General features: G+C 48.0%; 1 protein-coding gene across 10 annotated transcripts in view; it reads right to left on the bottom strand.

The window, feature by feature from the left end:
• Positions 1-22,727, bottom strand: part of PAX2 (paired box 2) — a 114,973-nt gene that overhangs the window by 82,743 nt on the left and 9,503 nt on the right. For 2 of the 10 annotated variants that reach the window (XM_072620144.1, XM_072620160.1), the window contains exons 2-4: positions 19,600-19,710; positions 15,136-15,304; positions 14,013-14,210 (exon numbers count right to left, since the gene is read on the bottom strand). In XM_072620144.1, the coding sequence (XP_072476245.1) occupies positions 14,013-14,210; positions 15,136-15,304; positions 19,600-19,710 (478 nt within the window). Of the gene's footprint in view, positions 1-14,012; positions 14,211-15,135; positions 19,559-19,599; positions 19,874-22,727 lie in introns of those variants that run through there. The other 8 variants (XM_072620153.1, XM_072620164.1, XM_072620173.1 and 5 more) reach the window with 7 other exon arrangements.

The raw sequence follows: 22,727 nt of genomic DNA, 5'->3' as shown, positions 1-22,727 counted from the left end.
GTGAAGGGGATGCACAGAGGGACTAAAAAACAAATCAACGTTACATCATTCTATTCAAAAGCACTTGGTATCATAAATTTTCAAATGACCTACCTGCCTGCTGGTCAACCTACTGGTTGCTGAGAGGAGTGAGCATGATGCTTCCTTCCAGTGTACGTGTGTATTTATTCTTATGTGAAGTCAGCTAGTCCTATATGGGTTTGCAGTATCTTTGGCTTGTATCTATGTGCCTCATTGCCCTGTGTCAATGTAGCTTCATATTGGCAGGCGTATCTTAGTGGAAAAGACAAGAACCCTAGACATTTAGAGATCATTTCTAGTTCTGAGCCACTCCAATCAGAGAGCAGGACCATGGAGAAAGACTTCAAAGAACTGATCTTCTCCAAAGTCTCTCTGTCCTGCCTCAACCCTACAAACACCACCAATATTACTGTGAATGAGAGGGTGCTTCTAGTGGATTTGGGGCAGATATTGGACTGAAAAAACCCTTCTTTCTCTATTCTTTGATGCTCTGATGTTTCTTTCCCCTTCTCCCTCTCTTTATCACTGACTTTTTAATCTCTCTCCCAATGAAAAATGAAAATCTACATTGACCTTGAACCTACCAGGTAAACCTGGCCTCTTCATTGTCACTGCAGCCTGAATTCCAAGGGTGGCAACATCCCTGATCAAAGCGGTCACCTTCTCTGCTGGTCCCTGGAGGCTGGTAGTCGACCAGCCAGAGGGACTAACCTAACACTCCAGTCATGAAAATAAATCCCATTGTATTTGCATTTTAATTTTCCACATAAACAAAGGCCCAGAGTACATGGCTCCAGCAGCATCACTGGACTGAATTTAATTAGAAATGAAAAGTTTATAGGGCCCTCTTTAATGCGATTAATGCTCAGTTAACATTTATCACATACATATGCTGGAATCGCCTTTTCTAAGCAGCCACTGGCCATGAAATGAATTTCTTCCTACTTTTCTGTGCCTGCCTCAGGGCTGTCTCCTGGGGAGGCTCCTGGGTTCACTAATCTGCCTCCTTGGGGAATAGGACCCACTTAGACTTCAGAAACTGGTTCAAGGTATCTGGAAGGAATGGAGAGAGGGCACCTCACAGGAAGGAAGGTCTTGCCACTCATTGGGTCACAGCAGATTGGCTGGTTAACCCTCAAAAGTGAGACTCCTTCTGTCCTCTTGTCCTCCCCCATCCTGAGGGTCACATTGTAGGCTTTGGGGGTGGGAAGAGAGCCATCTCTGTACCCCACTGGGCCTCCTCCCCCACTCTTCTCCCTTCTCCCTCCTTTCTTAATCCAAAAGATAATTCTCACTCATTCAAGACTCTTGGAAGATTTAAAAAAAAAATTCCTTATAATTCCAGAGTGATCAGGGAAAGGTAGAGAAAAAAAAACCCAAACAATAAATAATTCCTCCCCTCTTTCTATCTGTTCTCTATTCCTGGTGTAGACAGCCTGGACTAGGAAAGTGGCCTATGCCTGGCCCTCCCCTCCCCAGTGTCAGCTCGTTAGGGAAACAGCAGGGGAGTGGGGGAACATGAAACCTCTATTGGTCCCTAGAGGAAGGATGGCCCTTCTTTATCTTATCAAATTCTCCTCGCTCTTCAATTATAGTCTATTGAGATTGGCCTCTTAACCCAAACAAGCTAACTTGGTTAAGGAGTAGAAGGAAAAGGAGGAGGAGGGTGCAGAGAGACAGATGGGGAGAGGATCTGAGATATGTAACTCTGTAGATGACAAAAAGGAAATAAATATTTTGAACCTCGGAAATCCTCGTAAGCACTTTCGCAAGCATGAACTAAGTGATTCTTCCTAAAACACGTTAGTTATATTATACTCATATTACATGTACTCGTACAGGCACAACCATGAAAAATTAATCTTTTTTCAACATTTATACACCAAGGCATAAAAGTTAACATATGGAGCTAGAACACATATGTTCATATGCATGTCATGATGCTTTACTTACATAACAAGACTGATATACATAGAAGACTCACGAAAACCCCTGTCTCTTCCTCATCGTAGGATATGCCTGGGTGTGGATAAGCATTCAAAGCTATGGTAACAATGTACATTCTAAGCTCTGAGCAGACTTTTCAACAGAACCTTCTTGCCATCACACAATGCCAGAGCTGCTGGGTTGGCACACAAACCCGTTTCCTAACAGACAAAAATCAAAATCCAAAAGTTTGAGGGACTCATACTCCATACGATATTACTAGTGCATAACTAAGAAGATGTTACCAAAGCGACCCCGTATGCTTTCCCTCACCCCAGACTCCCAGCACACACTCAGCCAAGCTGGCCCAAGAGGAGCAATGCAGAGGAGGGAGGAAGAGGGCCATTGGATGTCATCAGAATGCAGGGGTTCTCTGCTTTCCATACTCAGTCTTTCTGACTGCTGCCTCTGGGGCTCTAAGGCTTCCCCTTGCATTCCTATGGTTCCCTCTAAGAAGGCTGGGCAAGTGTGCAGAGACCCTCCTTTCTTCTCTGCCTACCATATGACTCTAGAGGACAAAGTGAGGCTGGTGACTTTGCATAATCCTCCCTCACTTAAATTCGATTCACTTGCATGTCATGGCATCAGCTCCATGATATCATGGTCCTCTTCAGAAATGAAGGACAAATAGTAACAACAACCTTGTGGGAACCTTTCTCCCATGAGAGGTCTCTCCTTAGTCCCCTAAACACATTCCATCCCACTCTACCCTATCTGATCAGAGCAAAACCAAACCACACCAACGAGCTGATGTCTACTCTATTCGCTACCTGCATTCTCTCTTTCCTCCCAAGGTCCTCTACCCTGCTTCCACTCTTTTCCTCTGTCCCAATGATCTCCATTCTTTTCTCTACCCCCACATCTTTGCTGTTCTCTTCCACGTTCTGTTTCTAGACTTTCTGTTCTCTTATACAACCTTTTCTTCCTTTCGGGAACCCACTGCTCCTTTCTTTTCCCCAAATCAAAGGAGGGAGCAGTTCACTTCAGTGAGATTCAGGCCAGGCGGAATGCAGCCTGGGGAAAGAAGGAGTCCTTCCCAGGGCTACCATAGGCTTCCAGAACAAGTAAGTAGTCCTTCTGAGGGAATGGAGGTCATCCACTGTCCTTTGCTCCCTCCATGTCTAGGATAAGGTTGGGGTAACTGCATTGCAGGCAACCAGACTGCAGGTTATTGAGGAAAGTCTGTTGTGTCACTGGTACCCATGTTCCCCCATTGCAGGTTCACTGCCTGACTGCCTGGCTATTGGACCATCAATGTCTATTGTGTGGCCACCATGCCTGGCACCACATGCTTTCCTGGATCTGCTCCCAGAACCTCCCAGTTTCCCTGGGGCTCTTCCACCTTCTGCTCTCAGGTCACTTCTTAGAAACTTCTCTAACTCTTTCCTCTTATAGACAAGAGTTTCTTTCTCTTTCCCCTTTCTCCTTTCAGGTTCTCTGGAATAGTCTAAGCAGTCTAAAGCAGGTGGTTTCCCCAGCCCCAAGATGTTCAATGACCTCCCAATGATCTGGTTGCCTCCCAAAGGACCTGATCCCAATGGGATTTGTCCTTTGCAGACAACAGACAAGAAGTCCTTAGCTCCAACGAGCATCTCCTCTGCCCCTTTTCCTAGCCTTCGCAATCCCCATGCAGCTCCCCACCCTGTACTCTCCATCACCTACTATATTGACATATAAACCTTCAAAGAGCAGCGTTAAACACACAGAAGAAGCTATCTGGCCCTTTCTGTGTAGCTTCTCTTTTTCTCAGCTTTCAGATTCACACTCTCCCTTTCTATTCCTCTTAGCTAGCTCATTCTCACCCCCCAAAAGAATACCCCAAACCTTCAGTCTCTTCTGCTAAGCTTTCACAGTCAAAAGGAGTCTTTTTTTTTTTAAAGTGATGTATAATCCTATGGACTCTTAACTTATTCCCAGCTTTAGTTCTCTCCAGGGAGAATTTCCTCAACCTCCCATTTATGGCTGCTCTTGTGGAATGATGGATTTATAGCTGGAAGGGATCTTAGAGGCTAACTAGGAATCTGAGGCCCATAGAGATGAAGTGACATGCCCAAGGTCACACAGGTCATAAGTATTAGAGGTGGTATTTGAATCTGATTACTCTAAATTCAATGCTCTCTGTTGTCTTCCAATACCTATAGTAAACCTTCCCTCTTTACTACTTCTTCAGATGCATACCTAGTTAAATGGTGATAGAAACATAAATGCTTTGCTTCCCAACAAAGGTATACTGGTTATATCAAAAAGCCATGCAAATGGCTAATTAAGATCGTCAGTGAGAGATTTACAGTTATTAGTACAGTTGATCCATTTCCCAACCCTCCCTTGACCTTGTACTGTCTTGCCTTAAGGGGTCTGAGATAAGTGTTCCCTTTGGGACCCCCGGCTTGTTTTCTGTCCCGGATCTCCACTTGTTTCCCTTTAATTATAGGCAGCTAGGTGGTGTGGTGGATTGAATGCTTGAAGGGCAGTTAGGGAGACATAAGTTCAAATCCAGCCCCAGATACTTCCTAGCTATGTGGCCCTGTTCAAATCACAACCTCTGTATACCTCAGTTTCCTTATCTGTAATATGAGGATAATCATAGCACCTAAAGACCTAACCTCCTAGAGTTATTGTGTGGATAAAATGAGAACGTATTTGCAAAATGCTTTGTAAATAATAATATATAGTAATAATAATAAAATAGCTTTATAAATGCTACCTATTGCTGCTACTGCTGCTACCATAACTCCTTCCCTCAGAGCTTCTGTGGTTTCTGTTGCTTCCCTGTCCTCATCATGACCTGCTTGACCTCTAGATCCCATTCAATTTCCAATCTAACATTTTCTTCCAAGCCTTCCTGGTTTCCCTGGCATCTTGGCTCCCTGGGGAAAGATTCTGCTGCAGGCTGTAGGGCCTGTCCCTGGGGAGGACTCTGCCAATGAATACGCTGGAGTCGGTGGTGAGGTGATGGCTCCATCACCCCCAGCCTGTGTCTGGGCAGCCTGCCACACTGAGGTACTCTGGCTCTAGCTGGCTAGCTCTGGCTGTGGCTGTGGCTGTCATGGTGGGAGGAAAGAGAGCACTCTACCAGAGCTTCTCCTCTGAATCAGTAAAGCTAGTTACTGACCAATACTGGGGATACTAGCTTAGTGTTCTCATGTCCTTACAAAAATATTTGACTTTGCTGTCATGACTCAAGAGAAAACCCTATGATCTGAGGGTAGCTTGATTCTTGGATTTATACCCAGCAAAATGGCCATGTGACAATTTAGCCTATTTATATAAAATATGAGATTTCTTTTTTTATTCTCATGAATTAGAAAGCCCCTGCCCAAGACCATCCATGTTGTATTGTGGAGGCAGATGATTCTTTATCATACGTGGGACAGCTCCTTATCTAACACTGTCTGTTTCAAAGTCCCTCCTCCCCTTTTATTTCTTGTCCTCAGCCCTCTCCTTTCCCCCTCCCCCTTGGAGTCCAAAAAGGCACCTGTGCAACAAATACACACACACACATTTAGCTACACATACGCCCACAAGTATACTTCTCAGGCATATCCACACATTCACAGGCACATACATGAACATGCTACATGAAGAATTTTGTCTTATATCTGAAGTAAAGCAGGCACAGTATTCAGACTTTCCCTCTGGCTGAGGACAATATTTCATTTCTGAGGTCCTGAATTCTACTCTCCCAAGGCTGAAAACTCTGTATCTAAATGCAGTTTTCAGAGATGCCCACATCTCCACTCATCTCCACATCTTTCTCTTACCAGATCCAAGCCATCTTAAGTTTATGAAATGATATTCATGTACCAGGGAAAATAATATAAACTGTAAAATACAAGAAATTCCCATTACAAATAATCACTACAATTACAAAAGAAAATGATCCACCCTAGACTAGATGGTAGCCAAGTTCATAAACTGTAAAATACAAGAAACTCACATTACAAATAATCACTTCAGTTACTAAACAAAATGATCCACCCTAGACTAGATGGCACCCAAGTTCATAAATTGTAAAATACAAGAAACTCACATTACAAATAATCACTTCAGTTACTAAACAAAATGATCCATTCTAGACTAGATGGTACCCAAGTATACTAAACTCTCCTAAACTAATTAAAAATTCCAGACCAAGTCCTCTGCCCTGTGACTGGGCCTGACGCCCCTAGAACTAAAAACTAGACTCCAGTCTACCCCAAAGTGCAAACCTATTCTTGATATTTCTATAACTTAGTCTCTTCCCTGGTACTTAAAAAATCTAGAGAATGAAAATATGATCTAGAACTTATGGCAGCAGAGGAAAGATAGGTGAGCAGCTATGGTTGCTAGAACCAAGAATCCATGGATGGCAGCAACGGCTGAAGAGGGAAGAGCTAATGAAGTATTGCAGAAAGCAGATTTCTGAGTCCAAAGGGCCAAGCAAGCAGAGACCAAGAAGGCCAAGGACTCTGTCTCAACTGAAAGGATTACAGACAAGCAAGGTTTAAAATATAATAAAGGACAAAGTCCGAAGTCAAGAGTAAGGGTCTCCTGGATTGCTTCCAAAAGGAAACTGGTGGTCCTGGAAGTTTCCAAGGTCAGTAAGGCCTATGCCCTAGGGCAGATCTATTACACAGTAGACACTAACCTCCATTCACATGCACATATGCATACAAGTATAGCTGGGGCTGACATGAAGGCCAGAACACTATCACAGGTGTTTTCAACTTGTATTCACTACATCAAAACAATCAGTCAGGTAAGTTAAAAAAAAAAGTTGCTATTTAATTTGCCAGTCTAGTTATATAGTGTAGCAGAATGCAAGTCAGTTTTATTTATATACGTATTTCTTTTACTTTTCACCATATTGTTTTGGCATCAGGTGGACGGATATGGACATGGATAAGCTGGACATGTCTAGCCTCTCCACACCTTTCTATATAGATCCTACAGGGGCCCTGCCTGGGGCTCTGGACTTGGTAGCTGGACTGCTGGGGGTTGGGAATAGGGATGTGTCGGGAAAATATTTTGCCTTTTCACTTTGATAACTTTTCACTGAGTTCTAAAACTAAAAGGGACCTTAGAGGACATTCTAGTCCAACCCCTTCATTTTACAGATGACAAAACTGAGACTTGTGAAGCAAAATGACTTTTCGAAGACTACTTAGGCACTGCTAAAGTCCCAATTCAAAGCCAGGTTCCCTGATTCATTCTAATATTTCTTCCTTTATGCTATATGTCTTCTTTTAAAACAGGAATTTCCCCCCCATTCCTTGTTATCCCCATCTTCTACCTCTCTGCCTTTGCAAAGGCTGTCCCTCATCCCTGGAATGCACCCCCTTTTCACCTAGACCTCTTGGATTGTTTAGCTTCCTTCAAGGTTCAGATAAGGTATCACCTCCTATGGGAAGCCTTTTGTGATCCTCCCAATCTTAGTCTCCTCAAATTATCTGGCATTTATTTATCTGGGTATCTATTATATCTCCCCTGAAAATATAAGCTCCTTGAGGTGCTTTTCATTTTTTTTGTGTATCCCTAGAGATGCTTAACAAATGCTTGTCCAGATGAATTGAATGAATGTTCAGACATATATGTGTTTGTGTCTTAATTTGAGGGCTGGTACAACAGGAAACAAAAGGGAAGGGAAGAATTATGAACAGTCAGGAATAGAGGGAAAATGTTTAGTGTGTATCAAGATCGGGAGAACCCAAGGGCAGATAATGAGGCTCCCTCTTTCAGGGGTGGGGAAGGGAAAACTATCTTCTAGGTTAAAAAAGCCCCCCTGAAAAACCTAGGGAGCATTAACCCCTGAGCATTGAACTAGAGCCTTCTTCTCTGTGCACAGTCTCAGAAGATTGCACCTTGGGGAGCTGACCAAGGGACAGCAAGGTCAAGGTCCATTTCCCCAGAGAGCCTGCCACCCCTAGTCACTATGGCATAGTGGAAAGCCCAATGCCTTTGAAATAAGAAAACCTAGATTTAAATCCTGACTCTGTCACTTACCACATTTGCAACAATGAGCAAATTATTTAACTTTCTCAGGGCCTCGGTTAGTTCCCTTATCTGTAAAATGAAAGAGTTGGACCAGATAATCTTGAAAATCCTTTCCAGCTCTGAATCCCATGGTTCTAGTTCAATCACACACAGACACATGCCACCTATAGTAACAGGAATGCTCCCATCTGTTCCCATACACGCGCACACACACACACACACACACACACACACACACACACACACACACGACATGTACATGCTCTTTACCCCTTACCTCAATCTCCTATGTCTATTCTCTTTCCTCTCCCTCATGTTTATATACAAGAACTCTATTTTGTGCACTCATGCACACACACACACACACACACACACACACACAGATGTAAATATGCTTCTTTCCCCAGAACATAAAACATGAACACGAATCCCCTAGTCCCCATATCTCCCTTCCTCCCTCCAGGGGCCATCTCCTGCCTGGCCCTGTCTCCACTTGGCTAATTCCCCCTGTGGCCCCTGTATTGAACTGTTGTGTTGTCCATTTCCCAGTGACAAGGGCTCTGGTTACAGAGTTATTGATTGGTTTTCATGCAGACAGATGGGCCCGTCCCAGTCTCCCATCGAAATCCCTGGCTGTATGGGCTGATTGTTGCCACTCCTGGTGTAGGATTGCACCAGAGACCACCCTCCACGCAGTCTCCTTCACCAAGGCTGCGGACGGTAATAAATGGAGCCAGCCTGAGCGATAATAAAAGCAATTGAGTGGGTTACCTGTGCAGACGTGAGATTTATACCTCCTCATATTTGATGTGATTGTTTTATTGAGTTCTCTGAGCAGTTAGGACACAATTTATTTATTTATTTAGGGGTTTTTCCTCTCTTTTTCTTTGTAGTTCTCTTGGGAGCCCACCTGGTGCTTTCACTGGGGACAGCCCCTCCCACCTTCCCCTTCTCTGGAGTCAGATGGCTATATCCTGCTGGCTGGCCACCATGTTCCTCCTCCCCATTTTGGGAGCACTAAGCTTCACAAGGTAGAGGTTTTCTCCTTACTCAGGGGCTATATGCACTGACATAGGAATCTGCACTAGGCCAGGAGGCAGAGAGATAAATGGAAGAGCCTGACCAACGACAAGGTAAGCTAACAGTAGCAAACAGTTCCTAGAATCACTGAGAAAATTGAAAAAGGGACTCAAGGAAAGGAAGACCCAGCCTCTTTCAAACAATGAGAAAGCCAACTGTCTTGCCAACACTTCTCAATAGGGTTGAGGGAGTCAAGGTCACTATAGTAGGGGAGTTTCCCACCAAAACCCAAGGACTGTGGGTCACCGCATGCTAGTTTGTACTTCAGTGGAATAACACTTTTTTTTTGCTAAATATGGCCCTGTCTAACTCTCTCAAGGTCAGAAAAGGCCAATTGCTAGCCTCAGAATTTCACTATACATGCATTCATTCCTGCACCTACAGAGGGATGATCTTGGGCCCACCCAGTCTTAAGGAGTCCTAGGAAGCCAGGAGCCCTTTCACCAAATAGTTACAAGGGCATGATGACTTCAAGCATTCCACTCTCACTCAGTGGGGCACAGAACCCAATAAAAGTCAAGTTCCTTTCCATGGTTAACCTCTAAGCATTGAGTAACAGAAGAAAAACCACAAATACCAACCCTAGTGGCCTATCCGGAGATACTTTAATCAGCTGGAATGTCCATCCTCTCAATTATTGGGTTTGGGAATGTCTTTGACCTAGCAGCTTATGGACCAACATATCTGTCTGATGCCACAGCCTCTTCAAAAGACCCAAGACATCTGCCTATTAAGGGATCATGAATGCCATAAGATGAATTTTCTTAACTATAACAATCTCAGTGGCAGCCTGGGGAGTAGCCATCACTCAGAGCCCTAACCCAGTTCATTTATAGCTGGTACAGAGGAAGAAGGACATTGGATTCACCTTGGAATGGGCAACAAAGGAAGAGCCTCATTCAGAAAGGCTGAGAAAACTAAACTCTGACCCTAAAGTGTGAATGGAGCTAGGAGGGTTGGAGGAGAATGGTCTCAGTCACAGCCAGACCAATCAGAAATGGAAACTCCAAGGGATATGTATCTCCCTCCTCCTTGCAAGGAGTCTGATAAAGTCTGGATTTTGCCTCTGGTTTTGTCCCCATTCTGAAGAAGAAGCAGCATTCCCAACCCAAAGCAAAAGCTAAACCTGAGAACATTAGCCTTTTATCTGGAAAATCTTTCCCTTTCCAGTCAACTGCCCAGTAAAGTAGTTCAGGACTTTTTTGCTTTTCTGTAGCAAAGATCTCACCTTCCTGCTTCCTATTCCAGACTTCATCTAAAGTCATCAGACTGGAGAGCTCACAAGCTCACATTCCACAAATGGCAAGTCCCCAACATTTACAACAATTCATATAAATTCCACGTGCTGTGCAAATAATGAAATGCCCCTACTTCCTAGCAGTGCCAATGGTCATCCCAACATACCATCTAGGAATCTGCCATACTCTCAATAGACTCCTTTAGACATTTAGAAAAGGATGTGCTCCAGGAAGCTGTGGGTTGGGTGGGACAAGTCTTCATGGCAACAGGAGCAGAGATTGCCAAGACTGAGGACCCAATTTTTAAAGCATGAAAAGCAATTTGGTTTATAAGTGCAACAGCATATTTCAAGTGCAGCGACAGCATCTGTTTTGGGGAGGGGAAGATAAAAACTGTGCAGTGTGGATCAGGTGGGCAAGCAACTGTGTAGCCTCTCTCCTTGCCAAATCTAGACACGTACACACACACACACACACACACACACACACATCCCCCCACAAACTGTCACCATATGAGCAGTAACTACTGAGCTCCCCTGATGCTTATTACCCAAGTCTCCCTTTCCTTCCCTAGCAGAGGAAGGCCTCCAGCTTCTCCCCTGCATTGAAGAGTTACTGCAACTCAGGACAAAGGGGAAAGATAATGGCCCCAGCGCAACTTATAAGATCTCAGGATCTAGAGCTGTACAGAATCTTAGAGATCATCTAAGTCAACCTCCTTGTTTTCCAGAAGAAGAAACTGAGGCCTGGAGAAGATAAATAGCTTGTCTAAAGTCACACGGGTAGTAAAGAGCAGAAACATTTGTCTAATCCAAGTTATCTGACTCCATCTATCTGCTCTTTTCATTATACCATAGTCTCTGCAATGAAGCCCTTATCCCATGTTTGACCAATGCAAGGGAAGTTTCTTGTTTTCATGGGGCTTTAAAGAGAATAGACTCATCTCAGAAAAACAAAAGGAAATTTTCCTTCTTGAATCAAAGCACCTAAAGGCTGCCTTGACCAAAAGGAATAGGGCCTGTGGTGCTATGGTCAGAAGTACCCAGGAGCCAATCAGTCCTAGGCCACCAGTGGAGCCTTTTCTGAAATAAGAAACAGAAAGCAGCATCTGCCCCATTGTGAGAGATAGAAACATTCTGGTGTCTCCTTATTTAAAAAGAAACAGCACCAACCTGTTCCTACCTGACTGATGGACTCAGTGGATCTTTTCACCTAAGCTGCCAGTGGCATCTGTATTCTTCCCCTTCCACTAGCTTTCTATCTCCAACAACAAAATTCCCCATTGTGAACAGTGCCACACCCCAAAGGAAGGTTCCACTCCTATACATCGGGCACAGAGCCTCACCTTGAGCTGTTCCTACCACTGTATATGTGAGATGTTCTTTCTCCCTCTCACCCTTTTCCCATTTCACTTGCTTAGGTGCTTTCTGACTCCACATTCTTTCATCTCCAGCAGGTAATAGGTACATTCCAGGGGCTCTGGCACTTGTTTGGAATCCCCAGGCCTCTTACCTGTGCCTTCTCATGACAGAGTTGCCCAGGACACTAAGCTTCAGTTTAAAAAAAAAAAAAGCTTAGTCCAGTAATAAACAAAAGTAGTTACTTTACTCCTAGGTCCCAGCCAAAGAATCAAACCTCGTTCCACTAAAAATCCCTTTAATGTCCCTACAGACAGCACTGTCCAGTCCTGGCAGTCTGTCTCCACAGCAGGGCTTATCCCCAAGCTATTCCCTTCCAATACCCAGTGCCTCTCTCCCTTGAAAAGCCCACAACCCAGACCCACACTCAGGAGGAACAGCCAGCAGAGGGAGGTTACAACGCAGCTTGGCTTTGAAAGCCAGGCCTCTTTCCCCAGGGCCTTAGCCATCCTTCTCTTGGACTGTGAGATATGACAGTCTTATCCCTTTCAGGAACACCCGTGTGCCTTCCCTAGTTCCTTCCTAGGGTGTCTGAATGTCAAACGGCTATGCTTTCAATACTTGGCTGAACTAGACCCAGGGAGCTGGAGGGGTTTAGGAGGGTGTATAATTAGCTGATCAGTATTATGTTACCCTGTTCATAACTGAATAACCATTTTAATACAGATGGCACACTCTGGGATAATTTCTGGGGTCGCCTTGCAGTACGTTACAGCCTGAGAGTGGCAGAGGGAATCTTCTTTAGCCAAGGTACATTCTACCAGCTAATTCTACCTGCTGTTTTCAAGATGATTTGGGATAATTCCATATCATTTGCAAAATATTAAAAACCCTTGATAAGTGATGCCAGATTCAGAAATCAACACCATCTGAATTATTAGCCTTATTCTGATAACAGCCTGATGAAGAATGCATAGGAAAACAAGAGAGGGTCACACAACACACACATCCTTACACACACACACACACACACACACACACACACACACTCCCTTGCCCCTCTGCATCTTTCATTGGAAAGCTTGGGCTTTTAATTTTTGTTTGTTTAGCTTTTAAATATGTTGGCTAACCCTGCTGTGGATTTTTCCTTAGCTGTATATGTGTACACTTGTATATATGATTTGTGATCACCTCAGGGCCCAGTCAGGCCTGGTTTCAGGCTGTACTTTTGGTTCACACCAGGGCCATCACAGAATAGGTAAGCTGTTCCCTAGTGGGTGCACATGGAGCCAGTGTACATGTGTTTTCCCAGTGGGATCCCTGTGGGGGTGGGGAGGGGATAGGGTAGCTTAGAGGAGAGAACCTCAATGTGTACTCTGTTGAGTGGCTAAATGAGTATCTCAGGGCAGGGCTGCAAGCATATATGTATTGGTGGGTACATTTTCTTGGGACATATGAGGATGTTAGGGCTGTTTATAAACATGGGTAAAGCAGGGTATGAGCCTTCAGTATCTAGACTAAGGGTCATGCCAATATCCAAATACAACTTGTTGGAGAGAGTCTATGATAGGGATGGACTGTGGGTGTTTATTTGCTGATGACTTAAAAATCCCATTAGGAAGATTAAAGTAGCTGGAAATATCTCAGAGTCACAGGGGAAACCTAACTTTCTCCCTCCTTGTTAACGGGTGGTTTGTTTTGGGCTTAGGGTTGAAGCCAACTGTGTCTGGTAGGTTGCTGGTTTCTTTCTGCCAGTCACTGGGGAGGAAGAATATTTTCTCGACCTAGCTAGCAAGGCTAAAAAGCTTCTGGAAGCAGTTCTGATGGGGTTGAGATGAGGGAGAAGGGAGGAGGGAGCCAGAGCTAGGGCCTGGGCAGAGTAGGGGGGCTGATGTCCCTGGGGAAAGTGAACTCTCCTTTAGAAAGGGAAGTCTGTTTAGAGGCGATGAATAGACACTGGTCATTTTAACGGCTCGGGCTACGGGTTGTGATTGTCTCTAGATAGTGAGGCGAGTAATCTTGGAGTCTTAATTACCACAAACACTTGGATTCATTTCCAGGACACAGAGAGAGGCCGGGCAGGGACGCTGAGGCCAGGAAGCCAGAGAGAAGCCTTGTCCCTCCCAATCGGCCATCACCACAGTGGCCTCTCCAGTACCACCTGGCCAGAGTCCCACCTGGTTGAAGGGGTCCCAACTGAGACGAAATGCGAGGACAGGGCAAAGCAGACTGATCTGACTCAGAAAGGAGTGGAAATATTAGGAGGTGCCCTAGTCACCTGGCCCTGACCCCGGCCCCTAAGAAAGCACCATAACGACCTGGGACTCTGGTCGGTCGGCCGGGGGCGCTCTCTCACCTGTTGATGGAAGAGACGCTGGGCACTGTGTCGTTGTCGCAGATACCTTCAGCCAGCAGTCGGTCGCGAATCTCCCACGCGAACATGGTCGGGTTCTGCCTCTTGTATTCAGCGATCTTGTCCACTACCTTGGGTGTAGCCACCTTGGGCTTGGAGCCGCCGATCACCCCGGGCTTGATGCTACCGGTTTCGTAGTACCTGTGGTGGAGAAGTCCAGCAGGTTTAGGAGACATTGGGTAGTTTTCCCCTGGGACCACAGGTCAGAGCTCAGTTTCTCGACCTGTCCCCCGCCCAGCCGCCCCCAACCCCAAGCTCCTGGAGCACCCTAGTGCATCGCAGCCTCAATGGACTATCAGAGGAATCAAGTTGAAAAGCATTTTGATTCTTCAGAATAGCATGAGTCCTCTAGAGTGGGGAGAGAGGGAGAATTCAGGAGGGTTCCCAAGAAGGGCCTGTTTGGTTGGGAAGAGGGTAGGCAAACGCTGGACCAGGGAATAGAAGAAGCTAACATCCACTCCTTTTCTCTGGGGGAAACGACTGGAGGCAGAGATGCGGGAGGAGGCCAGAATATCTGTGCTCAGCGAAGGGGGGAATTGCCCATCTATCTATTCCTCTGACTGAAGAGCGCTGAGCTAAAAGGCTTCACTCTTCAGTGCCTTACCCTATACCCTCTCTGAATCCCCGCAATCCAGTGCTGCAGCCAGGGCCCTTCTCCGGACTCCAAGGTTTTTGCCTCTTAGGGACCCGCTTTTGTCCCTTCCCTCTGTTCTTCCTAACCGTTAGCTAAGAGCGACACTCACTCAGGATAAGCACTCCCATTTTGGGAGACTTGGGATCTGGCGGTAGAGTCTCTGAAATGCAAACAAGGGCTTCGACTTTCTTTCCCTTCCCGGGCATGGAAGAAGAGAATGGAGGCCCCAGGGGCAGTTTTCACAAGAGTATCTTTCTTTAGTGGAACTTGTCCCGGGGCAGGATGTAGGAGGTCACCTACACCCAGACCCTGTTTTCTCTGCGTATGGGGAAAATTTTCTATCCAGAAAACTCAGCCCTAAGGCAAGGAGGGGGAATAAGGGGACTTCCAAAGGATCGTTTTGAGCCGCTCGGGGCTCAAGGTAGCCCTTACCTGCCCAGAATCTTGCTGACACAGCCGTGGCTGACCCGCAGCTGCCGAGAGATATCACAAGGCCGGACTCCCTGGTGGGCGAGTTCCACAATACGCTGCCGCACCACATCTGGAAGGGGCCGACCGTTCACAAACACCCCCCCGAGCTGGTTGACACCCCCGTGCCCTGCTGGGGAGAGAGAAGAAAAAACACAACGCCCCACACACAGCAGAGACAGGCCGTTAGTCAGGGACAGCGGGCAGGCCAGACCCGACCGTGGGAGCGGGAGGAAAAGGGGTGCTGGGAGCCAGCGCGAGACCGAAGGGACTAGGTTCTGAACCCGGACTGAGAGAAAAGGCTGAGGGAAGGAGAGAGGGGGCGGGAGAAACTGAGAAACGGGTGAGGAGATACAGGAGGAAATGAATGAAAAGGAAAAGGGGAGAGAAGAATCAGACAAAAGACAAACAGGAAAGGAGAAAGAAAAATACAGAGGGCAAAGACACACAGGGAAATGTGGTTCCAAGAAAGGTAGGACAGGAAAAGAAGAGAAGAGGTTTGAAAGAGAGAGTGTGAGAAAAAGAAAAGATGAAGAGAAGGAAAAGGACATAGAAAGAAAAGAATGAGAGGGGAAATAAAATAAATATGAAAGAAATGAAACAATTAAATGAAAGATTAAAATGAGTGGAACGAAGGGGAAGGAAAGGACAGGGAAAGGAGAAAGCGGGAAGGAATATAGGATGGGAAGGGGAAGTAGAAGGGAAGAGGGGAAGCAAAGGGAGGAGGTGGAGGAAAGAGAAGAAGGAAGGGAAAGGAGAGAACAGGATGGTGTTCCTAGGACATCGAAGGAAAAGAGCACAAGAGAGAGAGGAAAAGAACAGCGATAGGAGGAGAAAAGGAGGGAGGAAATGGCACGAATAGGGAGATGTGAGAAAGGTAGGAAGGGGAAGGAAGGAATGAAGCGGCAGAGACGTATGTATTTGGGATCACAGCAGCGACAAGGCAGGGACTAATTTCTTCTGTGCCAAGAAGAGAAGTTTGGGGGGGGGGGGTAAGGTAGGGGAAGAAGAAGGCTAATTTTTCTGAGGTCAGACCCCAGACCTTATGGAATAGGGTCTGTGATCCAAGGCCACTTAGGTTCATGTGGGGAACAGTAGGAAAATGGACTGAATAGTGCTGAGGCAGTCTCTCGCTAAACCCAATGCTTCCCCCCTGCTGTGTAGTTCTTATAGCTTCCTCTTTTTCCATTTCCCTAATTTTTCTTCATCATTTTTCTTTCCTTTCTTTCCTCTCTTCTTTATTTCTTTTATATTTTCTTACTTAGTGTTTCTTTGTCCTCTTTGTTTCAAGGGGAGATGAAGTGCAAGAAATTCAGGAAGGAAAAATCAAAACAAAACAAAATAAAACCAGGAGAGGAGATGCAAGCAGAGGCTCCGGGACTGTTAAACTCTGTCGGATCTGTCCCACAGAGTAGCCTAGTCTTGTTCTTCCACTCCAGAAAAAAAAAAAAAAAACTATCTCCCCACAAACCCGGCTGCTCGCGCTGAAATAACAGTCTGGTCTGGGAAAGGGCAAAGGATCAGAGAAAACGCCCTGCGCGGCCCGCCGAGGCCTGGCTCACAAATCATTTAGCTCAAACAGAAGAGGAGAGAGGCCACTGGTCGGTGGCAGGGGGCATTAATATGAAGGGACTGTCCTTCCCTGGAAAGACAGGAAGGGTGAAATTTCAATCCCAGTTACCTACAGACACACATTCAAACAGCGGCCGGGGTACCTGACCCAGACTGGAGGTTGGGGGAGGGGAGAAGGTAGCGGCCATAGGGGACACTGACTCCTCCACTTCCATGCCCCTTCGCTGGCCTGCATCTCCTCCTGGAAATAAACAAATCAGAGCTAAGAAGCCAACCGTGGGCAGACGGGCCTTGGCTCAGGATTCTTACAGCGGCAGCCGTAGATACTGGAGCTTGGGGCGGCTGACATTGAAGAACTTACTGCCTTAAAATAGAGAAGTTTTTCGGGGAAAGCAGGCATATCTGTGCCTCCCAGTCTGTTTTCCGCCCCCACCCTCACCCCAATTCTCCAACTACTCCGGCGCTGCCGGTCCACCTGTCCGGATGAGCAAGGAAGGGCAGGAGCCCGGGCTTCTCCCAGGAGAGAGAAGGCCGCTGGCTCCTAACTCCCTAAAATGGAATAGAGAGGAAATGGGGCTCTCCCCTCTCGAACCTTCTCCATCTACAAGGGCCCAGCTCCGGTTCTGTCCCCACCACTACCACACCCACTCCAACCGAGACTATCAATAATTCAGGCCCCGAGAGAACTCGCGTTACTGACTTGAAAAGGCGGCAGCTGCGGGCAGATCAGAGATGAATAATTCAGCCTGCCCGGGCTTTGGGCCCGGCCTGGTCCCCTTACCCAATCTGAGAGTTTGATGGGGTGTGGGAAAGGAGAGAATGGGAGATCGGAGCTTGCTAACTGCGACCTAGACTAGCTGTGAGCTCCGGGAGCCAGGCAGGAGGAGAACGGGGCCGCGGGCCGCGCCGGAGCCCGAGCCCGAGCTTGAGCCTGCTCGCGGTTCCGCACAGGTTCCAGCTCCGACTCCGGCTGGCTAGCCCAGAGCTGCATTGCTCTATGCTCTCGCCTCTATGCTCTATCCTTCGCTACCCTTAGCCCACCTCGATCCCCAGTTCCTGCATCCCTTCCTCTGGTTTTCAAAGCCGCGTCAGTGGTCACTGCTTGTCCCTTCGCGAGCAAGCCGTGGAACGCAAGAAACCGCAGCCTCCGGGGCGAGAGAGAGAGCAGGCAAGCCAGCGGCCAGCCGCAGAGGGTTAGGCGGCTAGACTTCTACGAGCTTCCCAAAGGGGCACAGTTTTACAGCCTGGGCTCAGAGAAAGCTAGGGCTGTCCACAGACTCGGAGCTCCGGACTTCGTTTAACTTGTAATTATTGGGAAGGAGGCAAGAAAATGCTTTATTTGGGAGGCTTTGTAGAAATTTGTTGTTAAATTCTAAATACTTATTTGAGAAATCGGCTTTCCCTTCTGTTCCATTATCCTTGGTACAGAACCAAACCAGGTCTAAAAAGTTTCTCTGTGAAAAGTTGCAAATTATCCTTAATTATTAAGCTCCTGAGGCGATTAGTTTTCCATCTGAAATATTGCTTCTCTTAAAACACTCACTCACAAAATTATTTCAATTGTTTTCCAAGCTGAAGACGAATAAGAAGAATTTAGATTTCATTAAAATAATTTTCTTCCCTCTTTTCTCTCCTTATTTCTTTATTTTCTATCTCTTATTTTCCTGGTCTTTCTTTTCTCATCTCCCTTCTCCTTTTCTAATTTTTTCGTTTCCTCACATGCATTCGGTATTTCCTTCATTTGTCATTTGCTATTCTTTTGTTTTTTCCCCGTAATTTTCTTTTCTTTCCCCTTTTCCTTCTCTCACTCCCTGCTTTACCCAGAGACTGCAGAAAGACTCGGTCAGAACTGCCCAGGTACCAGGGCTTTCAGCTTTGGCCCTTCTGGTCCACGGCCCGGAGAGGGCTCTGCTCTTTCTAGAAACGATCCGCAATTTCCCTCAGAAACTCCCTTTGTTTTTAGAACGGTTCCCAGGGGGATTAACAAGACATTTTACTCCCCCCCCCCATCCAAACGCGGACAGGACAGGAGAAAGGAAGGGAAGAGACAGTGAAGGAAAAAGAGGAATGAGGGAAGGGAAAAGAAGAAAAGGAAGATAAAGGGAGGGAAGAGAAGGAAGGAGGGAGGAAAAGGAAGAGAAAGGAAGAGAAAGCAAAGGAAAGGAAGAAAAAGGGAAGAACAGGAGAGGAAAGAAAATGAAGGGAAGGGAAGGGGAATGTTTAAAACAAACAATCAAGAAAAGCTCAGGATAGGGTTGGCGAGCCCTGAACTGGTGGAAGCAATGATGGGAAGGGGCCACCCGCAGGCGGATTCACCTCGGATTAGGGCTCTGCCCTTTCACTTGGTGCTCCCTGCGCCAGAGGTCCCTCCTGAGTCTCCCTGATGTCCCGGACTCCACAGAGAGAAAGAAAGAAACGGAAGGATGCCCTGCCCCAGTTCCCCTCCCTCGGCTACCGGAGCAGAAAGGGGTCGCCGAGGGAGTGGTAGCAGCAGAAAACCAGGCTAGATAAGGAAGAGAGGGCTGGGGCAGACCTATCTGCCTCCTAAAGGAGCAGGTGGAAGGGTTGGGGTGTAGCTGTAGCGGGGCGCAGGGGATGAGAGGATGAAAAGAGTAGGAAGAGCTTAAAGGAGGAGAGAAACAAGAGGACGGATACAGAGTAAGATTTTTAAAAAGAGAGAAAGCGGTAAAGGGTCAAGGAAAAGGAAAGCGCGGCCAGAGAGTCTCCAAAGGGGAAGGAAAAGGAGGGGGGGCCGGTAAAGGGAAACTAGTGGGGGTGGGGTGAGGATGGGGGCGGGGGTGATCCCGAGCCGCGGGGAGTGTGGAAGGGGAGCAGGAGCTGGGCGCCGGTACTCACGGTGCATCGCGGAGAAGGGGTCTGCTTTGCAGTGCATATCCATGGGGAGGCAGAGGAGCGGGAGCAGCGCGGCCGCCGCCGCCGTGTCGCCTCGCAAACTCAACTTCAGGACTTGAGGAAAAAAGGGAGGGACAGTAGAGAGGAGAGAACGGGCCGATCTGCCGCGGGTCAGCCAAGCGAAAGGGGGGGGGCACCCGGTGGGGGCGGGGGCTGGGGAGAGGGAGGGGGACTAGGGGCTGCTACACTCGGTAGAGAGGACGCCTCTGCCCCAACCTGCGGCAGCCGCAGCCGCAGCACTAGCCACAACTTTCCGCCTCTGCGCGGGCTGTCGTCGCAGGGGACTGACCGTTCAGCAGAGTGCCCCCGGGGCAGTGACGCCTGCCGGGGGGCACAGGGGTCTCATGGCCAGTACGGCGGCGGCGGCTAAGGCAGTTTGGGGGGGGGGGCTGTGCTCAGATTCCCCGAAACCTAATCATTTGGAGAGACGGCAGTCGTAGAGGGCTCGGGGTGGGGGAGGCCAGGTGGCCCGAGTGCGCGGGCCAGGGAATGGGGCAGCTTCAAGTCCCAGGAGTTGGTGAAGTTGGCAGAGAAGTAGCAATCCCCGGGATGTTCGAGCGCCTGAGGGAAGGGATGGAGGGAGAGCAGGGCCCCCGCCCCCAGAAAAAAAAAGGCAAGCGCACGCTCGTAGGCTGGGAGCAAAGCTGGATCTGGAGCCAGAGCCGGTGTCCGCAGCCCTGTCCCCAGGTGGGATGCGGCTGCGAAGAGGCTTGGCCCAAGTCTGGAGCCTCGGCTCCCGGTGTATGTCTCTCTAAAAGCTGCAAAGCCCCCTCCAGATCTTCCTCCCCCTCCCCACGCCGGGAGATGGATGACTTGTCAGACAAAGGCAATAGATTCCACCACTCTGTGATTCGCCAGCGCCGGAGCCCCGAGCCTGGGCGAGGAGGGCCCCGCGCCTGTCACTCCGGCGGCGGCGGCGGCGGCGGCGGTGAGGGGAGGCGAAGGGAGGGGAGGGGAGGGCAGAGAGAGCGTGAGGGAGGAAGGAGGGAGGGAGGAAGGGAGGGAGGGGTGCGGGGTGGGGGGAGTAGTGGGGAGAACTGGGGGAGCCGAGGATTAAAACTACAGAGAGAAACGAAACTCGCCGATAAGATAAACGTTAGATAAGGATAAAGAAGGGACCGGGCTAATGAATATTCAGGCAACAGCGGAGGGGTTGTGGAGCGCACTGCGCTCAGCTCTTCCGGACCTACGTTCCCAACTCATCGAGTCCCGAGTCCCGGTCTCTCCAACAGGCAGTGAGTGTCGTTAGTGCGGCTGCTAGTTCTTTTCTCCTTAGGCTCCGGAACCGCCAGTCCCTTCCTTACTTTCCTCCCTTCCTTTTCTCTTCGTATTTTTCTCTCTGCCTTGTTTTCTACCCCCTTCGACTTGCTTTCACAGCCTCCAGATTAGAAAGCCCAATTGATGAACCTCTGGCCATTTGCTGGGACTCGTTCTGTCCCTTGCCTCCTTGGTCCCTGAGCTACCACCCTCAGAGCAGCGATCAGACGGTTCTAGATTTAACTACTCACAGCTGTGCTAGGGCTGCTTCCACGCTAGGTATTTCTCCCCCACCTCCCCCGGTCCCCGTGATTACTTCTCCCGGTCTCTGTCAGCCCAAACACTTAGATCTGAGCAGAAGGGGCTACCTCGAGTGAACAGCCTCATTGTGACCCAAATCAAAGACAAGAAAACACTAAGAGTTTCTCTCGATTTCGTTTGCATTTCTGTTTCAAAGGGAGCGGGTTTTGGAAGAATGTGGGCGACTGTGCGGAGCTGGCAGCCAAGGAAGCGGGGCGTAGCTAAGTCTCTCCCCGGGTGGAGTGAAGAGCCCGCCGTAAAGCAAAGCAAGCAGCGCTCTGCACAGCCTCTCTTACGGAGCTCGGGAGCGGCCACTGCAGCAAAGCCCAGTACACCGGAGGAAAAACGGCACCTCCTTGGCTTCACAGCAATCTCTCCCCAGCTTCGTTTGCTTGGATCTATTTCAGCCGCACTAGGCAGTAGAGGCCCCTTTGTCTCCTAACTGGTTAAGTACAGAATATCTGAGAGATCTTTATGAAATATTTCCCTTCGTCTCATAAATCATCTTGGCACTTCAGCTGATGTTTTAACTCTCTCTCCTTCCCTCCCTCCCTCCATTCCTTTAGGTCTCCAAAAGGGCAGATTCTGCAGAGGTCCACTGTGGGACCTCTCTCTGCCTCTGAATGGGGCCACAGGGTTGGGCAGTAAGTCCCCACCACGTCTGCCTAAGAACATCCTGCCTAAGAAAGTTCTGGGCACTGGGGCAGTCACCCAGAAGACCCCACCCTGTTTCTCCTGCGGCAACTCCCATATAGCTGAATGGAGACTGGACAGACTCAGGTCACAGGCCTGCTTTTTTGTTTCCCTGAAGAGATTCCCAATATTTTTCTGTCTCTGGATCCCACACACAGCTTGATCCTTAATCTTTCCTCTAAATTGGCAATCTCCAGCCTCTGGGAAAGTTGTAGGATGAAAGTGTCTGTCCTCTCCAACACCCACTCAACTCTGGTTACCTCCTAAGAAAAAGAAGGTTTATCTTGGGCCTGAGGTTTCAGGGGCAGAGTCCAGGGTCAGTCTCTTCCACAGAGAACCTGCAGATGGCGCTCCTGGGTTTACTTTGGCCTCACAACCCCCAAGAACACGCACCGGCTTGCGGGGAGAAGGGAAGCAGTGAAGAAGAGTTTAGGGGAACACTGGAAGACACTCTACCGCTTCCACCCTAAGACGGGAACTAGCTTTGACACCAAAGTTAGGTTCGTTAGAGGGAAATAGGATTACGAATGACTATTCAACTTGAATGGAGAAAACTGGCAACAATCGTCTCATCTTTTCTTGGCACCCTCTCCAGTCATTCTGGACCTCTTTGCCATAAGGCTATTGGCCTACAGTGAAAGGGCAGTTTTTAGGGCTGTGTGCAGGCCCAACTTTAAGTCTAAAGTTCACTCACATTTCTTTAATTCTTATCCAGAAACAAGTTCTTGGAAGGTGTGTGGAGAACATTGGGCCCCTCCCCAGACACACATTTACACTTGCCTCCAGGCAGCCAAATAAACAAACACATCCATGTGTTAGCA

Source organism: Notamacropus eugenii, chromosome 1, assembly GCF_028372415.1.
Source record: "Notamacropus eugenii isolate mMacEug1 chromosome 1, mMacEug1.pri_v2, whole genome shotgun sequence".
NCBI classification, from domain to species: domain Eukaryota; kingdom Metazoa; phylum Chordata; class Mammalia; order Diprotodontia; family Macropodidae; genus Notamacropus; species Notamacropus eugenii.
This window is presented reverse-complemented; position numbering and strand designations above follow the sequence as displayed.